The following is a 22,844-nucleotide window of genomic DNA, read 5'->3' as shown; positions in this document are numbered from 1 at the left end:
ATATTCACCAGTCCACTAGTTATACAAAGTTTTCCATCTGTTCACCTTTATCCTATGTAATGCCTCATTTCTATCCTAAGTTATGAGCAGTCTGTCATCACATCTGTACCCAGCTGAACACCCAAGTGGAGATTTTGTGCAGATGTTATACAGCATTTCCTATCAAATCCCATCTGAGTAAATGTGTTATGGCAGGATAATGTTAATTTTTACAGCTTTACAGATTTTTTACAAAATGTGTCAAGGTGCGCTGAAGCATTTTTGCATCTTCTGTTGGCTTGCCACCTTATGTTTGGGGTTTTCTTTATATTTTGCCATTCACCAAATACAGAAAGAATTTTTTTGCATATTCCAGCTTGTTAGTAGTTGGGATCAGTGTGAAAGGCTGTCATGAAACAGCACCTTGGAGCAGACAGATGCCTTACTCAGGGGCCCTTTAGTGGGAGCTTAGTGGTGCTGTGATTTAAACTTACAGCCTTCTGAAGTATCACAGAACTTTCGCCACTGAGCCAATACCACCAAATAATTTCACAAAGCTTTTACTGTAACTGCTACAAATTATGATTAATAAACTCTTAGACTTTAAGAAGCACCAATATTGTCACACATTTTACATTTTAAAGTATACCACTTGCATACATTATTTGACAGAGCTGTAAAATGAATATCAACCACAGAAGACAGGTGTCTGGGCAGGGACAAAAATACAGATACTGGCTAATAGATATATACAAAAACACAAAGATATGCATGCCACTGATTAAAAAATTACTTTATTTATATATTTAAAAAAAAATAAAAAAATTCATGGACAATTCTGCCACCAATCAGAGTATGTGCAATATGGATGCATAACAAAACAAGTGGTACACCTGTTAACTGTTAAGTGAAAAGCATACAAATCATTTGTAATTTTAGTGCAACTGGTTTAGACACTACAATTCAAAAAGGTAAAAAAAAAAACAAACATCTGTGTGCTCTAAAAAGATGTTTAGCTTTAGTGACACCATGTGGTCAGAGTGCACAATGGGGACTGGTCAGCAAAAAGTCAACACTGGTTTGTAACCAATTATTATTAAAGAAAACCGCTCAGATAATGTCCATTATGACAGCGTAACATATGTGGCCCCTGTTGCCACACCGCAGTTGTTGTCCTTCATGGACATAAGCACATAACCATCATTACCCCAGTAAGTGGACCACGAGTTCTTTACCAACCAGTAAGGCTGTCCACCCAGTACCCCATACCCCACTGCCAGAACAGCATGGTCCAAGTCATCTGGCCCGTTCTCTACATAAGAAAATATAAGGGGGAAGAAGAAAAAAAAAAAAAAAACAAACACAAACACTTTTTTAAAGCAATGGTAAATTCCAGAGTGTCTACTGCAAATGTAACATAGGTGTAACATAAATGTAACCATTTACTCTTCAAGCCTAAGACCTGGCTTTAAAATCTGCCATTATACATAATGTGATTTTATAAAAATGAGAATTCTGCACTGCAGCTCTCAATGCTGTACATATTAAAACTGTTTAAACGAATAACTTACTGCAGTCTGGTTCATAATACACGCCATCACTGTAGAAGCTAAAGGAGCGGTGAGCAGCATCGATGCTGACTGCATTAGGACCATATTTGTACAGCGCAACCTTCAGTGCCTCCAAATCTCCACTGGTGACATTGGTGTAGCTTTTCACATGGGCAGTTAGAGAGGAAGTATTATAGTGGCAAAGGCCATTCTGAAACAAATCCAAAAGAGGTTACGGATTCAATAGGAGTTCAAAAAAAACACAGCAATACAATAGCAGCACAAGTATTCATATGTAAAATTTTATTGTAGTGCATTACACATTTTGTTCATCCAAGGGTTTTGTAACTTCAACCTCAATATTGGATTTGACCCAGAAGTTGATGTCCCACTTGACTCTGCTTTTGCCTCATGTTAGAGTTTTTCCTGCCATTTTTCCTGCCTTGCTCATTAGAAATCTAGATCTACAAATGTGTACAAGACAGTAATCCCACAGAAACTTGTCCTATATCTAAACTTACTAAGCTTCTGTCTTTAATTGGACCCTATACAACCACCCACCTGAAAAACCATCATGCACTACCACCTTACCTACTGGTCACTCCATCCTGTGGACTATTCAGAAATGATGGTATTGATTAACATACATACACTAGTTATTATGCACTGATACCAGCACAAGCACACAATGGTACAGTATGTCTTTGCATACAGTAGCTTTAAAACGTCCCTTCACTGAAGCTAAACATTTAATAGCCAATGGAGTGTGAGTTGCAATTTTTAACAGAGAGGCATGACATTTACATCTCAGCTATGTTTGGAATGTATTCCAATTCCACATGTTACTCAAGTAATTAATACACACCATGCCAGTGTATCCACCATAACTCTCTGCAGTTGAGATGCCACCATGTTTCATGATCCATTCATATGCTCTCCACTCCTCTCCTCCATCACAGCCATTGTTCCCGAAGCCCCATGTACAGTCCACTAGCATCTGTTGAGACAACACCACACGCTCCCCTGTCTATAATAAGAAAGACAGACAAAGGGTTGGTTAGAATTTCATGCACTCTTTAGCATTTGAATGTTAATTTTTTATGAACTCTTAAGGGAAGTGTAACAAATGTGGAATATTTCACTTGGGCCAGATCACAGTTGTGAAACATGGGTACTATTGGACAAGTTGTTCATGAGTAACCAGTGTTCCTGAGGTCTAATAGGAAAAGAAAAAAAAGAAAAAGTACATGCACAACAATATTGTCCATTGCGTATACACATACACCATGCATTTACCTTCAGAAACAAAGCTCCTTCGAGTGCCCCGGTTGCTGCAAAACTCCAGCAGGACCCACACACAGCTTGGTCTTTTACAGGGGTCACAGCACCTATTACATAGTGCAGATGGTAAAAACAGCAAGTACTCCGTGAGGTCTAACCCTAACTAATTCAATGCACAGAACATACCATACAGCCGCCAGTCCAAGGAATCAGGCAGATTAAGAGAACGGAGTTCAGTTGGGAAAGGTTGAGCTTTGTTAAGGGTCTTTCTCCTTTTCCCACCTCTCATCATTGCCAGTTCTTTCTCTGTGCGATCAGCAAGGTGATTCACTGAGAGGGAATAGGACAGCCCTGCTCTGTTCATGGAGTGAATATACCTGCAAAAACAATTGTGTGTAAAAACCTATTAGTGTTGAATTTATAATACAGAGCTTTGGTAGGTCAAGTTACCATTTTAAATAAATACAACAACATTTCCCCAGAACAGTCTTGGAAAAGAACATGAAAACTAGCACTTCTATTAGATCAGGTTCAAGGAAAATATGAAAAGGTGTAATTTTGCCAGCTCAGGAACTGCTTTTTGGCAGTGACAATTGCAAGACACTTTGCTAAACACCAAGTATTTGTAGTTGAATTTTTGCCGTTTACTGATCAGTACTATGGAAAGTTACAAATGACATTTTTCAATATTATTTCAGACCAGCTACAGACCATTATATTACATAAATTAAGCGGTGTAATCAATTTTATTAGGAAGAAAATTACTGCACTTTAGGGGTAACCAAGTGATGATCTAGTGTATGCCAGTGTTGTATTGCACAGCTCTTGTGCAAAATGCATAGGAATGGCAGGTCATTCAGTGAGAGAGAGAGAGCTATCTATCTATCTATCTATCTATCTAAATAAAATAAACAGACATAAGTGTAATCATTTAGAGTTGAACAAATAGTCATGTTGCACAAGCATTCAAACATTAACAAGAAGTTATTGACAGCAAACAAGTCCCTTGACCCTACTGTGACCTCTGACCCCGTTTGGAGCATTTCCATAAACTAAAAATCACTTTTTCTGTAGGTTACAATTATTCCATATAAATTCTGCAAATCTCAATTAAAGAGAGGAATACATAAATGCATTGCAGACAGAAACAATAGACAGAGGCAAATAGAGGCTATTTGAAATATAAAATGAAATATAAAAAAAGAAAATATTAAGTCATTTCCTCACCGAACATTATGTACAAAGTTGTGTTCTCGCTTTTCATGTTCCACGTCATCTTCATAGTCACGCTCATATTTTTCCTTAAAGTGCCCAAATAAGCGATGGACATGGCCCACAGGTGAAGTATGAATCAGGTCTTGAATGGGATTGGCGAGTATTCTGTGCTCCACTCCTGGACCAGGAAAAGGTCCACAGCTCATGCCTAAGAAAATATCAGTTAGATATTTCAGCATTAAGAGGGGCAAGCAGTTAGAAATGCCTGTGCCAGCAAGTATGAGAATAAGGATGGGCAGTTTACCTGCTGGCAGATTGAAGTCTTTAGGATCAGTTTCAGGGCTGAAGTCACTGTAGTCAATGAGGTATTTGTCATAGTGGGAACCCAGAAGTGTGTTGTAGCCCATCATTTCATAATGGTATGGTTTGGCCAATGATGCCCCACCCTCTGGTTGGGCCACCCAGAGACGGTAAGTGCTCTTTTTGTGGCCAACAACAGTGACATTCTTCCACACCTCACACCAAAGGCCCGCAAAGAATTCCATTTGTTCAAACTGTTCACAAATGCAAAAAATTCAATGGAGAAATAAAACAGTCACAAAGCATTAAATGATAATCATTAAGGCACCTGAAAGACTTTCATGATGCATATTTTAAAGGTAGAAACAAAAATCTTCAATAGACCCATTTTGGCTACAGTCATGTTCTTAAAATATAGTTGAAACCTGAAAGCCCTGTAGGTCAGGCAGCACAGGCTGAGGCAGAACCGGATCCTCCTTGGTGCCATTGACTTGGAAGCATTTCTTGGCATTAAATTCAGTCTCGGTTGTCACCGGTGTGATTTTGTAGCTGATACCTTGATCCCCTGCTGCTCCGAGCTGAAAAGTAGCGACTTGTCCTGCCAATGAGTCATCACAAAGCAGACGTAAGACAATAATTATGCCCACATAAACACAACCTGTGTAGAAATAAGCAGTAGATGCAGCAACTTGGGTGAAACAAATCCCACAAATCTGGAAACACAAATCCCAAAAAATCTATTCATTTTAATATTCAAATAAAACATCTGTACCGAATTACCTTATTATTCGACAATTGGTATGTTTTCCCAAAGGCACCTAGAGATTTTAAGGAACTAAAGGATGTAAAAAACCCCAAACAAAAACTAGAAAGTTCCTTTTTATGGCATGCCACCAGCCTGAACACATCAGGTCAGCACAATGCATGATACAAGGGATCTAAAAACATTATTTCTGTGAACTCAAACTCACCTTGGTAATAGTCAATTCTGCTTCTCTTCCCCTGTAGATCATACCAGCCTTCAAAGGGTTCCTTGATTTCAGCATAGGGCAATGAGATCACACCTTTAAAAAAAGAGTGACATGAGTTCCAGTCTTAACAGCCATTACAAGGATAAAGGACAAAAAGGTTTTGTGATTACCTTTTATATGGTACATTTGTCCAAAATCAGGAACCGTCCTCACTGCAAAAGGTGAAGCTGTAGACATGAAGGAAGATGGGAGTTTAAATATGAACATAAAAATTAAACACCTGACTGATCAGAAGGTTAAAAACTGTAATCAGTGATAAATTGCTATTGCACGAGCTGAGAGCTGGTAAAGGAAAACAATCAACTTCATATCATTCCGATGTTGATTATTTTCCTAGCTCAGCACGACACGCTGTTTTATTCATGACAGACCTTCTATATCCGGATCCAAGAAAACATTTTGTGAGTAAAAATTATTATTCTTAAGTGTAATCTTACCTTCAGCACAGCCGACCAACACGGCAACAGCTAGAAAGGTCCACATGGTGATGCAACGTGTTGTTAAAACGTTTAATAAGCAGCGCAAACAACTGCACAATGTTGATTAAAAAAATGAAACGTAATAAACAGCTCGTTTATCAATGTAGCGACCTGCGGATCGCGCCAATCAAATCACGCAGCGGGGATCCAGTAGATCACATGACATTAAGTGCCTCGCGCTCACATGATCGCAGTCAGCTGCTTCACATAAGTTCCGCTCGTGCCGGGCGCATTTTAAATAGGATCTTACCTCCTATTCTAGTGCCCTTAATGCAGGGTTTTGACGTAAAATCTCAGCCCCTACATGGTGCACTGTAAAGCAAATATGAAGTCATTTAGTATTCAGCCGTTAACAGGATACTGCAGTTATTGCTTAACCTAAATAAAAGATTAAACTGACAAAAAATCCCATCCAAATGTGACAAGAACAGAGAAACAGGATACAAAACACGTTGTGTAACTTAAGATTGGATGAAACCTAAGAATGAGAAGCAAAACTTAAAACTAAACATTGTGCCACATAATAATACCCTGATTAAAACTGTATTTCTCTGGTTACAGCGAGGTCTAAAATGAAATGTTAATGTAGTAGATCAAATCAAATTAAACAGATTACATTAAAAACACTCCTCATATGCATTTTTGTTCAGATGTCAATTTTATATTTTATCATTTCCACTAAGGAAATCAGATAAAGTGTTTTTTTTTTTTTTAATCAATATACCCTTTCATACCACTAAGAATGTAATTTGAATAAATGTTAATAAACAAAACAAGTAATCTAAGTGGTAATTCTAAGTAATTCATCTAATCAACCTTCTGGTACACACAGCCATGGATATACACACGTGCGATCACTTTTGTATTTATTTGATTGGTAGATACAAAACCACCCAGTCTTTTAAAACCTTAAGAACATGCATCTTTTAAACAAATTATTTTTATACTCCCAAACATGCCAGTGAAGTTTGCAATATGAACAGGACAATATTAGTCCCTTGTCATACAACATTACCATCAGGTTGCTTGTTTATTATTATTATTTTTTTAAACCATGATTACTGCAGAAAATAATCATTTAGCTGCAACTGGCTTGTATGCTCAGAAATCCTGACACAGGGCAACCTTGATAACCTGAAGCTATCTTTCACACCAGGGACCAGTGGATATTCCCTAATATTACAAATGGCAAAAAAATATATATATATAATATATATATATATATATTTACAAGCATTTAACATTAGAAAAAAAATCACAACGTAGGAGTAAAACAAATTGTGAAATGCTTTAGATATGTGATTTAGAGTAATTCGATGCTTTCAGAGCTAATTTGTCTTTGAACTATGGATATTTCAACATGGACTTGCCATAAGTTATCACACCACAACTGAAGTCTGTGCGCAAATGATGATCCAGTAAGCAAGGAGTTTTAACATAGAAGTCAACAATGAAGTCCAGGGTATTTAAATTCTGAAAATTTGCATACTGCTTTCTTAAGCTTGTTAATAGAAAAATACATCTTTTTCCACAAGAGAACCAAGAATGCACAGACCAACATATTATATTATATAATTTAAGTTACTTCCAGAATGTCACAGAGAGAAAGAAATAATCCTCTGCGAAAAAACAGAAGAGGAAATTGCTATACATTTGTGTTACTCTCAGCTCAGCTGTAGGTTGGTCCTGATTGGCAGAGTGACGTCCACCCAGTTGTTGGGACTCTGGATTACTGTATTCCACAAACTGATTTCTTCTTCAGTGGAGTCCATCCAGTGAACCATCTGACCATAACTTACACCTAATTAACACACGTGCACACCAAATTCATTTGTATTTTATACATTTACGATTTACAGAAGATGTAAATTTAGAGGGCCATTTTGAGATGCTGTGCTGTGTTGTTCTCACATTATTACAAGCCAGGTTTTGAAAACATGATAGTGTTATTGTGTGTACCTGATCCTGTGCTGAGGTGGACGCCACCAAGACAGCTGGAAGAGTTCCACACAGTAATTTCAGCACAGGCCTGTGTGAGGTCAGCAGCCTGCAGACCATCATACACCATAGTGTGGTTGAATACAGGACTGACTGAGCCACGGACTACCCGTGTCTGCTGGCCACTAACACCGCTCTCATCCGGCAAAATCACACTGCAACACACCATACACACTTCCATGTACTTAATCTATGAGGACAAGTGCAAATGTATTCTCATCATATCCTATTAATACTGTTACTAATATGGTTATTGATTTTTTTTTTCTGCAGATGTTTGTGAATGTGTGTAGGTTTACCTTTTTACCGAAATACTTGGAGTGCCACGTTTTGGAGGAAGGAGTCCAACAATCTCCTTCAGCCAAATATGTAGCTCACCAGTGAGCGGGAACCCTCCTTCTATATCCACAAATTTGAAAATGTATCACATTTACATATGTGTAAACACATGCATAATATATGATTTATTATTATTCCATATATTTCTATTACTGTGTGTGTTCAGTGACCTTCAGAGCCAGGAGGTATGAATTTAAGTGTTAGTAATATGGTTCCCCTGATGAGCACAGCTTCAGGATTCATTGGTACCTGAGAGAAAAAGTGATAATGCAGTCAGATAAATAATTTGTACATGACATGTTATACTTAATTAGCCCTGCATTTATCTATTTTTGGTAGCAGGTGGTATTTTACTCACCCTGGGCTGAAGGGGGTACCAGGTTGGTTTACTCTGGCTCCAGTCACATTGGCTGAGCTGCACCTCCACTTCCCCCAAGAACAGGTTCCTCCTCACACGCTCCATATGCCATACTGACACGCTGAGGACACGAGCCAGCAGGTCTGTTTTACGTACTTTATACTGGGATAAAGATTAGAGTATTTTAGATTAATATACATAATTTATATCAATGTGGAGTTAAAGGTAAGCTGTACAAGTTTGTGTTAAAAAGTGGACTAAAATATTAATATGTAATATAAAAACAATACCAATCGTATTGTTTCACTCATTCCTCATGATGTTTGTGGAATACAAATGAAAGAAGACTCCAGTTAAAATATAACATTACTATACTGTGTATATATGGGCTTGCAAAATATTCATAACTGTTATTTAAATCGATTCCTATTAAGGGCTATGGCTTGGTAATGTTAAGCAAAGTTGATGGTTTATATAATAATAATATGTCCAATAAGTGTAGCTCTGTATAGATATAGCATTATTCTTCACATCTATACTTTATTATGCAACTATAAAGGAAACATATTCATACCTTAAGTGTTTCATTGTATACAGGATTTAGGCTTTTCCTCTTTACTGAAGTTTTCCTTTTACTGTGAGATGTGTTATCTGGAAGGAGGTACAATTTCACATACCTGCAAAAAATGTAAAGTCTGAATATGGAGGTAAGATGCCCCATTCTTGTAAGATGCCCAATAGACATTAATGGTTAAATAACCCAACACTTACGGGTCAGAACGGTTGTTACGTGCCGGAGCCAGATCCTGACAGCGACACACTCGCACATGAAGTTCCTCTTTTTTAGCATCATAGTGCATAGAGAACTGGATCTGGCCAGTCACAGTAACACTTCCAAAATCCCCAACACTGTATAGACTCATCATGCTGCCACTCATCTATGGTAGACAAACACATATTTACAAACAGTAATGTTAACACTGACTTGCTGACGACAAGGATAATCATGATACTGTTTACAAGTTGATGTTTGTTTATTTGTTTAATTATTTTATTTTAGATATTTTGGCAATTAGATATGGTGGCTAGTAGTAAAGCCAGTCACTGGACATTGTAAGGTCACCAAAAAGCCAACAGGGGGCGCACTGTCATGAATTCTATCCTCTTCTACTGTTTGTTTTGTGTCTGCATCATATAAAAGACACATAAACTTGCTAGTTGCTATTTAGGAAGTGCTTGTTATTCAAATTGTTATTCAAATTTAGTTCTGCTCATGACACCTGCCTTGCTTTTCTGGTTTCCCTGCTTTGGATATCACTTTATTCTGGTGTCCCTTTCATATTATGTGTACCCACTCTGGCCTGTGTTCATCAAATTTTGCATTTATTATTTAATATCAAGCTGATATTATGTACGACTCAAAAACTTTGTTGCTGATGTTTTGGTTTGTGGACATTTTTTCCTCATTGTTTAGTCCTCTTTCTTACAGAACAACTGCAAACTAATTAGCATTAGTCAAAAATGTTCTGCCTCTCAAGCTTTGGGCCAATTTTTGTATGATGGTTGATTACCTGGTGGAAATCCCTATGAACACAGGGAGAACATGCAGAAAATGACCAACACAATGATGCCCATGTATCTGTTCATCCTGTTTTCTTATATATATTGGAAATGTTTGTAAAAGTGAAGAAGTTATTCCATGGAATTAGATTACATACTACCACAATAAAAAGGAATTAATTCATTACTTAAAAAAACATTTTGGCCTTAGGAAGCAGTCGCTCTGGTGGCCTGCTCTCTTTATGTCTTTATTTGTCTGACAGCATATAAATATTTTTTGTTTTATGATTCTAAATCTGATCTGTGTACAGTATGTGCACTTTCACTGTTTGGTTGTCTTGATATATGTATGCTAGGTGTTTATACTTTTCTGACTCTACTAGGCAGTTTGTCCCCAGCTGTCTGTACTCTATGAACATATTCTGATTAAGTCAAGGTGAAGGAGCAAATAAATACATAGTAAAAGTTTCTGGACTAACACGTCTGTTTCCTGAGTAAGGCTCCTTTTAAGGAAACAACCCCTCAGTGCACTATCCTTAATTCTGTTCATTTATAGAACTATGTTATACAATGCATACATAAAGTATACACACCCTTGTTCAAATTGGAGGTTTTTTGTTATGGTAAAATAAATAAAAAGGAAGACAAATAATGTATTTTAAGTGGATTTCTTTGGTTTAGACCTTTTATATTTGTTGTGCATCTTAACAAAACACTGCAGACTAATTGGATTGAAGATGTTTTTGCTTGGCTGATGTATATAGGATAGAGGAGGTGAATATATCTCAGTTAGAGCTCTGGTAAGTGTGGAATGGGTGTAAATGGCTTGATTTCTGATGTACAATGTATAGCTATGTGCTTCATACCGTATTGTTAGAGTACAAGTTGTTAACTGAGCCAAATGTGGTGTAGTCCAGTTCGGTGCTGCCAGAATCAATATCACCATCAGAGTCAGCCTATAGATAAAAAGACCAACAAACAAACTGCACTCCCTGTCTGTTAATATACTGTATATTACACATGTAACAGTCAGGTCAGCGGAAACTCAATTTGATCTGTATACTGTAGCACTTTTAACAATGGGCATTGTCTCAAAGCAGCTTTACAGAACATAAGGAACATAATACAAGAAATGTAATATTATACAAAGATTAATATAATACAAAAAATTCTATTAGACTTATATTTAAGCATGTTTGTATTTATCCCCAATGAGCAAACCTGAGGTGACTGAGGCAACAGTGGCAAGGAAAAACTCCCTGAGAGGAACCAGACTCAAAAGGGGATCCATCCTCATTTGGGAGACAGTAGAGGGTGTGATTATAAATATACAGTCCAACAATTGTGCATTGATGCAGAGATTTTGTTGTCCTCAAAGAACACATGGATTTGGCATCTAAACCCCTCCTACATGCCAGAGGGAACCTTCACTGGAATTTTAACGCTTCTGGTTGTTACTTCCAAGATTACAGATATAAATAATATGGTCATGCCAACATCTATTTGCAAAGTATTGCCGATTTATCGTAGCATACCAAGCTGTAGTTATCTCCATTGATTGTTTGCCTTTTTTGTGTAAGACTCTCGCTGTTTGTGCTCAAATTTGTTTCTTTTTGTTTTGCCCTGTTCAGATTTGTTTTCACGACTGCTTGCTCTTCCTGGTTTTGAATTATATTACCTGCTTACCAATGTTCTGGATTTTACCTGTTGATTTGGATTTGTTTGCTTTATTACAAGACATTACTGCATAATGTTGAGCATGTACCTGTAGTGACGAGGTTGTGTTCTGCAATGAACTGTCCTCTAAAGCTTCTGAGTCTGCAACACTTCCTGAAAAAGTAGGATAGACAAAAAGACAGATAAAAGACAAGTCATCTAGTTCCTGTTGGGTCATTTTGTTTAAACAGAACTTACCTTCAGTAATATCTCTTGACACAGCATCTGAAAGATCTTCACTCTTTTTCTGTAACTGACATTCAACAAAGTGTTCAAAATCAACTCAAAAAGGATTGATTATTCTTTATCAAAATAAAAAACATATACAAATCCACATTGTTGAAGACAGGCACTGAAGTCAAATTACAAGCCTCACGCACAGTTTGGTTCCAATTCTTAAAAAGATTCAGTTCTTCCACACATTTACATTTCTAGCATTTGACAGACGCCTTTATTCAAAGCGACTTACATTATCTCATTTTTATACAACTGAGCAATTGAGGGTTAAGGGCCTTGCTCAGGGGCCCAGCAGTGGCAGCTTGGTGGACCTGGGATCGTAGCCCAACACCTTAAACCCCAAGCTGTTCCCACAAAGTGCGAAGAACATTTGTACATATATTTGTATATGTTCTTCGCACTTTGTGGCAACAGCTTGGGGAAGAACCACATATGGACACAGCACACAGTGTGCTTCATGACTACATTTATCTTTCAGTTGTTGTTAGTCAAATATTAGTATCAGATATAAGATGTTAAGACAAACACATTTCTAAAAGTTAACATAGAGTGTTCACACACACAACCTCCAAAACTAACCTTTGCGCTTAGTTTGGTCCTTGGTCGTGGTTCGGGGGCCACAATAAAGTTGGGACTGAGAAAGATTTATTGAAGTTAACACAGGTCCTGAGATATTTTGACGACATAAATTCATGTGATTTTGGGATTGAAATAGTCCTTAAATAACCTTTCTTTTTTTTCCTCCTCTATCTTTGCTTCTTTTTCTACTATTTCTTCATCTCCCAGGTCTGCCATGATCACTTTTATGGTCTCTTCCTGCCTCTGAGAGGAATTTTGTTCTATCTGCTCTTCAAAAACTGACATCACAGGCAAATCTACACAATGAAAAACACTGTTAACTTGACAAAAATGGTAAAGAAGTGCAAAGATGAATAGACATGCAAAGTATGATAACATATATACACTCACTGGCCACTTTAATAGGGACACCAATACAACCTGTGGACTTATTTATGCAGTTTTCTAATCAGCCAATCATGTGGAAGAAGCACAACACATAGAATCATGCAGATGCAGGTCAAGAGCTCCATTTAATGTTCACGTCCAAATATGAGCTGATTCAAGTATTTTCAGAGACTTGTGTGTGAAAATCCCAGGAAATCAGCAGTGTCTAGAAATTACACAGAATGATGCAAAAAGAGCCAAAAAGAAACACCACATACACACACAAAAACATCTTGAGTGTGGACGGTCTGCAGGCTGAAACACATTGTTGAATCTGAACAGTAAAAGACCAGGTTCCAGGATCCTCCTGTCAACCATGAACAGGAATCTGAACACAGACTCACCAAAACTGATCAGTTGAAGAATAAAAGAATTGTTGATTGCCTCAGGCTCTTGGCCTGAATCTGATTTGTTGCACTGAGGTTCCTGCCACTTTATTGGCTGATTAGAAAACTAGAAAACTCCTAATAAAGTGGATAGTGAGTGTATATATATATATATACATATATATATGCAGGGCTAAAATGTGGTATAGTGAGAACAAATTCTGACACATTCTCTGATTTAATTGGACACTAAGAGATTATATGACCTTTGTCCCTCCTTTTGCGGCGTATAGAAGTTTGGACAACATCGCTCCCTCTATTCTGATAGCGTCTGACTCGTAACTCATTGAACCATGTGCCTGTGAGGAAGTGAAGGCGAACAGGGTCTGACTCCACTTGTTTGAGTTTGCTGAGTACACACACACACACACACACACACACACAAAGATTACATGGAGGCATGATAAAACCATAAACAGCATTACTTCCCCTTTAACTCTCCAAGTTTTAAAAAATAGAGTAATAAAATCAACGTTTTAACTCAAAAACACACAAACGCACCTGATCCGGCCTTCATCATGGTTGCGTAATTCATTATCCCTCAACAAAACATTTAAAATGACGGTTTGTTCTGCTTCAGTCAAATGGCTCAAATCCAAAAGAGCTTCCTCCTCCATAACAGACTCACTTCAGAGCAAACACTGCATCAAGAATATCAACATCATCATCAATCAGTCATGTTTAATAATTCTTCAATCCTCAAACCGCAGTCTACAGGCTCATGTGGAATGAAGGCTGTAGTAAGGCTAATGGTACAGTGTTAACATAAAGGGGCTGTATTCATGGAAATATATAAGGACTCATTAAGAAATTTCTCTATACTATAATTTCAAACTCACTTATGTGCAATTCTTTACTTCTACCTTGACCAATAAAACATCACTTTGAATCAATGACATCATGAGAGGACAAATATCTAAAGTGGGGTATCAGATTTTAGTAAAAGAAAGTAAAAGTAAAAAAAGACAAAGTATGCCTGGAAGACAAATGAAGACGAGTGCAGCCAGGGTAAAGATATCAACATGAAAAGTATATTTAAGGTCTTATATACACATTACTATCTGTAAAAAAAACAGATTAAAAACTATTGAACACCATGTAGACAAACAAATATTATCTACTTACCAGTACACGTATAGAACAAGTAAGTACATGAGTGGTAGTTCTGTAAAATGTTATATATTATAACTAGATTAAGGTAGAGTGATATTGATAAATTCTCATGCCATGTTCTCATGCATTCAATTAAAAAAAAATTTGCCCTGTCTATGGCTGAATTTTAGAAAACAGCCAAAAATTTTGGTTAAGAAACGATCTTCGATGATTCAATGTTAAGAATTTACTTGGAAATCTTTTTGTCTACTTTTTTAACTTTGTTTTGGAATCTGCCTGGAGAGATCCTGTTGGGTAACGTGCACGGATAATAAAACTTGTGCTAAAAGCTGTCAGCCTGCCTAAAAATTCTTTTCTCATCATTTGGTCAAGCGTCTAATCACGAAATGGACATAAACCCAATAAAATAGGTTTGTGATCAGATGCTGGCTGTGAAATGTCCGTGATGGTTTTGCCCTATCAAGTTATCATCAAAACAGAGAAGAGCACTTCAGTCTGTAGAAGTACAAGTTTAGCAAAGAAAAAATAAATGCTTAAATAACCTAATAAAAGTTTTTAATAAGAAGAAATGTAATGAACACAACAGAACTCGAGTTAAAGGTTTAAATAAAGCAGGTGGCTTTGTCTGAAGTACAGAGAGTGAGTAAATGCTGAAGGAGCTTGACAGATATCAACATGCGCAGTACAAAAAACTTAAGTAAACAAGATTAAATAAACTGTTTTATTCTACTTACGAAATCTACTTATAATAACCTCTTCATACTTCTCGAAGTTGCCATCAAGACCTGGATTCTTATCCAACACAACATACAATTCTTTATAATTAATGAATGGCATCCACACCCTGGGTGCGCGCGCTTGCGTGCCACCTCACCATGTGTGCGTATTTTATGAATGATCACTAAAACTAGTCTACTACCAATAACACCTAGTCAAGTCTCATATATAGGCTATAGTATGTGAAGCAGGTGGAGTTCATGAATGCGTATTAACGCACCTGTCTCTCTCTCAGGCGTCTCAGTTCAGGATCTCTGGAACGCAGCCAGCGTTGAAAACGGACTCCAGCCCATGCACAGTGAATGCGTCCCTTCTAAAGTACCATTTTTTCAAGGTAGGATTAGCATCAGGTCTCCTTTAGACTCTGGAGTCTGATTTAGAAGCATTAACACCCTAAATGCGTTCGGTTCCGCCTTCCAGACGCAGTACAAAACGTGAACCGGATTCCAGCGCGCGCGCGCGCTCACATACACACACACACGCAAGCACGCACGCACAGACACACGCGCACACAAACACACACGCACACACACACATGCACGCACACAAACAAACCCTATCTTTCATCTATTTATCTCATGTTCATTCTATATGTTTCTCTCTCCTCAGACATTATGCTTCACATGAATAAAGAGCGTGTGTAAGTACAAATGAAGAGTTTGCAAGGCAAGTCAAGGCACTCTCTGTATGGTGCTGATTTTTGCTTATTTGGTTCTCTGTGCACAAACACACGCAGAGAGTCATTTACTATGTCAATTTGCATGGAGTTACTGTTTTGCGCGGCCGTGCCGTCATATAGTTGTGTCCCAACACCTATTAGTCCACACCTGCAAGTTACACAGTTGCTCTTACCCAAGTACACCCATTAAATACACAGGAAAGAACAGTATCAGCATGCAATCTTTTTGCAATTATTTCAGTACATGTAGTCTGACATCCTTCACACAAAGAATCAGCTAATATTATCTATTTGTTATCATTATAAACAAACGAAGACTTAATTATAATCTGTTTGGTGACATGTTTTAGAGAGATTTAGTCATGATCTGAGGAAGAAAAGTAGGTCTTTAATCACATCACCTCCCAAACATGCATGTAGTTGGACATTAAATTACATACGTTAAATTAAATATGTTAAATTACCCTAGATAAATTACCCAGTGTTCCCAGTTTAGGCTCTGGCTCCACTGCAAGTGATGAAGATAAATGATCAGTTACTTAACTACAATTAGGAGTATTAATATGTTTAGGAATGCTAAAATAAGGAGATTAGTTATTGCAAATTTGTGGATGAAAGTAGCTCAGTATAAATCATCAACAATGTTAACAATATTAATATTGTTACATTAATAAAGACAGCTAAAAAGCACATTGGGGTTTGGAAGGTGTTTATTAAAGGGAAGGTTTTTTTTTAAAAATCACACATAAATTTGGCACTTTTTAAAAATAATCACACACAGACACACACATTCAAACAGTCAAAACATCTTTCAAATACACATCAACACTCATTCCAAACAGCACTGACTATTTGTACTGCTGAATTTTCATCTTCTTTACCCCACCCTCACCACACCCGTATTTACTATCCAGACACACATCCAATCCCGTTCCTGAATGTGATATCATAACTCATCATGAGCAGCTGCTTCTTCTGCCTTTAGTTTAAACTCCTCCTCAGTGATCTGTCCATCCTTGTTGCGGTCCTGGTTGTTATACATGTTCTCAATGATACGCTGACGGTCAAAGCCAGGAGCCAGGCGACCTTTGCCTTCTTCCACTTGAAGCAGGATGTAGTCTGAGAACTAGAAGACAAAAATTGTTAAGACACAACTACAGATATGCGCAAGTATATATATCTATATATCTATATATATGTATATGTATATATATATATATATATATATATATATATATATATATATACACTTATATATATATATATATGTATATGTATATACCTCAGTGAGGTCCACTTTTAGGTCCTTGTTTTTGTCCATTTCACTAAAGAGATTAGGTGTAACTTCATTATTCCATATAAACATGTAGCCCTCAGGAAGACCTTCCTCAACACCGACCAACTCGATATCAAACACCAGCACAGCGCTGCCAGGGACTTCTCCATCTACACACAATTATACATTATTACATTACTGTACATTCCTGCAATAAAACTATTAACAGACAGAGACGTTCATCATTGTTACTAAAACACAGCAAGAGTGTTAACTATAAGTATATAAAGCTCTGGCATGGGATCTTCTCCATAGGGATCCCTATGTCTGTTTAGCCAATGTTCAGCATTTAGCAATACATGGTTTTATCGCTCTCTGCTGGTTCTATGAAGTATTGCAGTCAGAATCATAAGCACAGCACTGAGGTGTAAAATTGTGTACATAAATATATTGTGTTATTGACAAGAAAATGTTCACCGGCCATATGTACACTTTTAATGGTGTGTGTTTTGCGACTCCATTAGAACACTAGTTAACAGACTGCTAGGCTTTTTTATAAATTCACCATATTCTTGATTAAATGAAAAGGTAGCCTACTCACATACAGTTAACTGACATTCAGGAACAGATTGTTTTGTTTCAGGCTTTTAAATTCAGAGTAATTGGGATGTTGGTGTTGATAATGGATAAAGTACACCACTAAAGGCAGGAGACTGTTAGGATTTAACTCAGGACATGCTCTTGAAAATGTGTTTTGAAACCAGATGATTGTTGAGATTATGGATACTGAAAACTGTTGTCATTGCAATGTACAGTTATGAGTGAAAATATCAGCTGTAGTAATAAGTAAAGTTCACTTTAACAAATCTGACACACAAACTCATCTGAATTTACTTTACCCACAAAGAAAATATGGGGCAGTTGTTGTTTAAAGAGGTTAATAATAACACAATAAGCATTCTTATGTGAAACACCACTATTGTTCCAGGTCACATGGTGGATCAGCCTTTGGTCTGCATGTTGTGATTGTGTGTACATGTGAGAAAGAAACAGAGCGCAATAAATTTATTCATTCAGCAGTCATGTTTATCCAGCATGCACCAAAATACTAAACTAAAGAACAAGCTCAATGGCTCAGTAGTGTCTCCGTTGTCTTTTACTAAATGAATCAGAGATACTCACCCACTCCTCTTTCTCCATAGCCCAGGTGAGGAGGTACAACTACTTTGCGTTTCTCCCCAACACACATTTCCAACAGGGCCTGCTCCATGCCTAGAATCACCTGTCCTGCTCCCAGAACCACATCATATGTCTTTCCATAGTTGTAACTACACACACATACACACAAAGTTTAATTTTTCATCTATGAAGTGAAGCAAGAAAAAGCACTTAATATGTCATATTGATGGGTAAGAGCTTTAGCTCAAAAAGTTTCAAACAACAATGCATTTCATCTGTGTACCATATGCATGTTACTTACGAAGCATCAATATAAGTGCCATCCATAAGTGAAGCGTTATAGTGGTATTTTACAAAGTCACCACGTTTGGTGGTGTAATTGCACATGTCTGGCTTCTCGCTGGCAATCTGCACTGTGTCAGATGGGTTGTGAAAGTCAATGATATGGACGTCAAACACCAGCACAGCAGAGCCAGGGATCTTAGTGCCTGATACAGATCCAGAGAGAATGAAAGTTAGACAGGAAAAAAGACTTGAACCAATTAAACTGAACTGCATACTGCAAAAAAAAAAAAAGATAAAGTGCAAACCAGCCTACTGTATAGAACACAGAAAGAGGGGTTGAGTGTGAAACAAATATCCTAACGTATTTAGTATGAGAACATCCTGAAAATGATCATGCCTTGAAAAAGGAATATGGCCTGTAGAGGGCACTTAGTGTGAGCCTGTATGCACTAGCTCCTGATTCACAATAATGTAACTAAGCACACCTGTTCCTTCTTCTCCATATGCCAGATGTGGTGGGATAATTATCCTTCTGCGCTCTCCAACACAAACACCCAGAAGGCCCTGGTCCATTCCAGCAATCACATAGCCCTTCCCAATGTACGTATCATATGTGTGATTCCTTGAGTAGCTGCATACATACATATTTCAGATTATTTTATATTTGTGTAATTTTTACGCCCTTTTAATATTTTTTTATATTTGATCTTGTTAATAATAATAATAATAATAATAATAATAATAATAATAATAATAATAATAATAATAATCCTACAAATATGGTGTGTATTATCAGGCTCTAAATTAAAGCCATGTATACTGAATTGCCTATTGAAGTGAATATATATGTTATAAATTACCGTTGTTTTTTTTAATTACCTGGAGTCAAAGGGTGTTCCATCCAGCAGTGACCCGTTATAGTGGTAGCGCATGAAATCTCCCTCCTTACTCTTGCGTTTGCAGGAATCTGGCAAACTTTGAACATCTACTGTAATCTCATCTTTGGGGTTATGAAGGTCTAACAGAATCACATCAAATACTAGGGAAGCCTGACCAGGGATGTCACTTCCTGAGACAGAGTGAGAGTGACAGAGACAGAACATTTATCATTCGGGAACCAATTTCACCAGAAAAATCACATTTTTCCCTAATTAAGTTTCTCAAGTAATTCTCACTAAGCTTTCATGACAGGTAAGAGACACCTGAGACATGTGAAGCCTCTTTAATAGGACAGCATTGAACATTTCATTGGAGGAAAGAGATAATGCACTGTAGAAACATATCAAAATAATGATTTGTACAAACATAAATCTGGAAGCTCAATATATCGTTTTAACAATTACACAAAGTTCATACCCAAAGTCATAGGTTTACAACATCAGGCTTTTGACCCCATTTGCTAGCAGTTATCTGGGAGTGTTGTCCACTGTTGTTGTGTGTAAATCTATGCTGGGTCTAACAGTTGAGATGACACACATGCTTTTGGCTCCTGATGTGCGCATCACACAAGTCGAGTCAGGTCATAAGACATGTATATTTTTCTGTGGTGTTTTTGCATTAATCTGTTAAAGACAAATTTATTTTTTTCTCTGCATTGTGCAGCCTATAATTTCTATTCATTCCTACTTTAAATTATTACAAATTATTCTTTGTATGTTATAGGTTTGTTCACCTTACAGCAGGACTCGGAAAGCACCATGATTGTCAGAAAAACATGTCTAAAAAACATGTACTGTCAAATTTTACATTCAGATTAATTCCAGCACTTCATTTATTGTTTTTACCGTCTCCATGTTCTCCATAGCCAAGGAATGGTGGCATAGTAATGATACGTTTCTCTCCGACGCACATTCCCAGAAGACCTTGATCCATGCCAGCAATCAGCCAACCAATCCCCACATACGTGTCATAGGTCCTCATGCGTGTATGACTATAATGAAAATAAGGAGCACACTAAGAACAGTTACATATAGACAGCTAGCACAGCAGGAGTCTGGACAATTGATTAAATTCGCTCACCTAGAGTCAAAGAGAGTGCCATCGAGCAGAGTGCCATTGTAGTGGTAGCGTACATAGTCAGACACTTGCACAGTTCGGCCACACTTCTCTGGCGTGTGGTAAGTCTGAATCTGAACCTTGTCTTCTGTGTTCCAGATATCAAACAAAAGCACATCAAAGTGCAGGATCGAATCAGGGGGGATGATGTCACCTGTGGAGGAAGAACACAATGGACTGCTCAGTAACAGGGCTGTTCATTCCAGGTTAAACAACAAGCAAAAACCTTTCAGAATGTACGTTATCACAGACGCGTTAATTCTTGAGGCTTTAAACATAGGCTTCATTCAGGTAACCTAGTCTCAGTTAACAACAGGAAGCAGAAAACCTGCTAAATGGACTTAACTATTATTACTATAAACTATTAAAAGTGAATATAAATTTATAAAACATAACTGTCTCTAGGAATGTTGACACTTTTAGAGGGCAATCATTCTGAAAATTTGTCCTGCACTGAAACTAGCATGAAGACATCCTGTCCCATTTACAGGTCATTTTGTAAATAAATAGATAGTTTCTGCTCTGCTCTTCTTCCTGCTCCGGTGTCTGAGCCATTTCATGCCATCTTTCTTTCATAATTTAGATGTCACTTAAATACCTCAAAAGTCTATCTGGATACATCAATTTTTTTTTCTTCACAACTTGTACTAACATGTGGACATTTCTATACAAATACCTTTATAAAGTCACCGCCTTCAGCAGTCCACACCCCTAACTGTTCTCTCTCCCCACCCCCTACATTTGCTCTCATCAAAGGTTTCATAAACAGTTTCCCTCTGTAAACATCCCATTCCCAGCACACAGACACAAACAGGGAACAGGCTTCATGAGCAATGGTTATAGTACTGAATGCTTGAAACAGACATGTGGTAATGAGAGCCATAACATGTTTAAAGACAGATCCAGACAGCACACAACTATAAGAGCCATTCACAAACAGACTTAAATATGACACAATGAGAAAAAAGTGAGACCAGGGATATGAAGAGACAGATTAATTACCATATCCGTCTTTTCCATAGGCAAGCTGTGGTGGGATTTTGACAAGCCGTCTCTCGTTCACACACATACCCAGTAGTGCTTTGTCCATCCCGGCAATCAGTTGTTTTCGGCCAACATACACATTGTAAGTGGTGCCACGATCATAACTGCAAGTATACACACATGAAGTCAAACAGATTGTCTTTGTAACTTAGTCAAGGGTTTTTTTTTTGTCCTTGCACCGTACAACTTGAATAAAAGCATCATTTATTTTATTTTATTTTTTTAAGACAATTTCTGCAACACAGTAATATAACAGCATGACAAATAGGAATACGTGGTTTGAATGTATTTGAAGAAGAGAGATGGAAAAAAAAGAGTTCAAGAAGGAACACTACTGCAGTTTGGCCACCTACATCAGCCGGTGTTGTGAGTAAATCTCAGTCATTCACTTCTGTAGTGCATTAAAGCGGTTGCTGAGTTCCTTCATACTTTAAATCATTCTATCACTTTTCACATCAGCTCTTTTTGTGCATGCACAGATCCTCAGATTATTCCTTATCATGAAAAATCTAATCTGTTCATGTTCATCTGCCTGCGTGGCTGATTTCCACTCTGTTAGATGCGCTGCGTGGATGCGGCGAACCATATCCATAAACTCCAGTCAAGTAATAAAGCGCTTCAGAGCGTTTACTGACCTGGAATCAAACTTCTTGCCGTCGGGAAACATGCCGTTGTAATGATACCGGACGAAGTCTCCTGACTTCACGGCTCGGTCGCAGCGCTCGGGAATAAAAGTCTTCTCTATGATGATGTCGTCTAACGGAACCGGAGGCGCGTTACAGGCCACAAAAGTAACCAGAAAAGCAAGAAAAATCATCCTGACCGTGAGCTGTATCATCTTTTACGCTGTTTCTGTTCAGGTTTGCACAATTTAAACGGGCCTGATGGGTGCCTGTGTGATTTGGAACAGGGGGGACGTGGAGCAGACTCTTGCGCAGATTTGTAGACGTGGTCAGCCAGGCCAACCCTTTAGCGAATCGACTCTTTCCAAGCGAGTCGATT

The 22,844-nt window shown here is 37.7% G+C and overlaps 3 protein-coding genes across 5 annotated transcripts; all 3 read right to left on the bottom strand.

Annotated features, from left to right (window-relative positions):
* Positions 1-754: 754 nt before the first annotated feature.
* Positions 755-6,457, bottom strand: LOC132863909 (digestive cysteine proteinase 2-like). Its single transcript, XM_060896989.1, has 11 exons — positions 5,794-6,457; positions 5,467-5,523; positions 5,297-5,389; positions 4,751-4,923; positions 4,330-4,579; positions 4,038-4,233; positions 2,997-3,187; positions 2,826-2,917; positions 2,395-2,556; positions 1,551-1,740; positions 755-1,291 (listed from the first exon to the last, which is right to left on the bottom strand). Exons 1-11 carry the CDS (start codon positions 5,837-5,839, stop codon positions 1,104-1,106), a joined length of 1,638 nt encoding a protein of 545 aa, XP_060752972.1. The 5' UTR covers positions 5,840-6,457; the 3' UTR covers positions 755-1,103.
* A 227-nt stretch (positions 6,458-6,684) lies between these two features.
* sytl1 (synaptotagmin-like 1) lies at positions 6,685-15,766 on the bottom strand. 3 transcript variants are annotated; one of them, XM_060896990.1, is made up of 15 exons: positions 15,282-15,766; positions 13,936-14,075; positions 13,641-13,783; positions 12,771-12,918; positions 12,623-12,677; positions 12,005-12,059; positions 11,856-11,920; positions 10,957-11,046; positions 9,302-9,468; positions 9,105-9,207; positions 8,531-8,692; positions 8,343-8,421; positions 8,133-8,232; positions 7,795-7,988; positions 6,685-7,636 (listed from the first exon to the last, which is right to left on the bottom strand). In XM_060896990.1, the coding sequence occupies exons 2-15, from the start codon at positions 14,049-14,051 to the stop codon at positions 7,500-7,502; spliced, it is 1,614 nt and encodes a 537-aa protein (XP_060752973.1). In that variant the 5' UTR covers positions 14,052-14,075; positions 15,282-15,766; the 3' UTR covers positions 6,685-7,499. The 3 variants fall into 3 exon arrangements, with proteins under 3 accessions (XP_060752973.1, XP_060752974.1, XP_060752975.1); XM_060896991.1 differs by having other exon boundaries at positions 15,545-15,766; XM_060896992.1 differs by having other exon boundaries at positions 7,494-7,636; positions 7,795-7,882.
* Positions 15,767-16,695: 929 nt separating this feature from the next.
* fkbp9 (FKBP prolyl isomerase 9) lies at positions 16,696-22,810 on the bottom strand. The gene is made up of 10 exons (XM_060857127.1): positions 22,478-22,810; positions 21,801-21,946; positions 20,763-20,952; positions 20,528-20,673; positions 19,623-19,812; positions 19,229-19,374; positions 18,760-18,946; positions 18,462-18,607; positions 17,286-17,449; positions 16,696-17,129 (listed from the first exon to the last, which is right to left on the bottom strand). Exons 1-10 carry the CDS (start codon positions 22,678-22,680, stop codon positions 16,950-16,952), a joined length of 1,698 nt encoding a protein of 565 aa, XP_060713110.1. The 5' UTR covers positions 22,681-22,810; the 3' UTR covers positions 16,696-16,949.
* Between the last annotated feature and the right edge of the window lie 34 nt (positions 22,811-22,844).

This window comes from Tachysurus vachellii, chromosome 21, assembly GCF_030014155.1.
Source record: "Tachysurus vachellii isolate PV-2020 chromosome 21, HZAU_Pvac_v1, whole genome shotgun sequence".
Classification (NCBI taxonomy): Eukaryota; Metazoa; Chordata; class Actinopteri; order Siluriformes; family Bagridae; genus Tachysurus; species Tachysurus vachellii.
This window is presented reverse-complemented; position numbering and strand designations above follow the sequence as displayed.

Bases quoted from the DNA above. Each gene is read 5' to 3' on its own strand.
- fkbp9 (XM_060857127.1), bottom strand. From the start codon at position 22,680: ATGATACAGCTCACGGTCAGGATGATTTTTCTTGCTTTTCTGGTTACT. The intron at 19,375-19,622 runs GTAATTAAAAAA...GTATGTATGCAG, and splicing joins GGAACACCCTTTGACTCCAG to CTACTCAAGGAATCACACAT. The intron at 17,130-17,285 runs GTATATACATAT...TTTGTCTTCTAG, and splicing joins TAAAAGTGGACCTCACTGAG to TTCTCAGACTACATCCTGCT.
- LOC132863909 (XM_060896989.1), bottom strand. From the start codon at position 5,839: ATGTGGACCTTTCTAGCTGTTGCCGTGTTGGTCGGCTGTGCTGAAG. The intron at 5,390-5,466 runs GTAATCACAAAA...CTTTTTTTAAAG, and splicing joins ACAAATGTACCATATAAAAG to GTGTGATCTCATTGCCCTAT. The intron at 4,234-4,329 runs GTAAACTGCCCA...ATATTTTCTTAG, and splicing joins AGACTTCAATCTGCCAGCAG to GCATGAGCTGTGGACCTTTT.
- sytl1 (XM_060896990.1), bottom strand. From the start codon at position 14,051: ATGGAGGAGGAAGCTCTTTTGGATTTGAGCCATTTGACTGAAGCAGAA. The intron at 12,060-12,622 runs GTTAGTTTTGGA...GTTGAATGTCAG, and splicing joins GGACCAAACTAAGCGCAAAG to TTACAGAAAAAGAGTGAAGA. The intron at 7,637-7,794 runs GTACACACAATA...TGTGTTAATTAG, and splicing joins CCACCTCAGCACAGGATCAG to GTGTAAGTTATGGTCAGATG.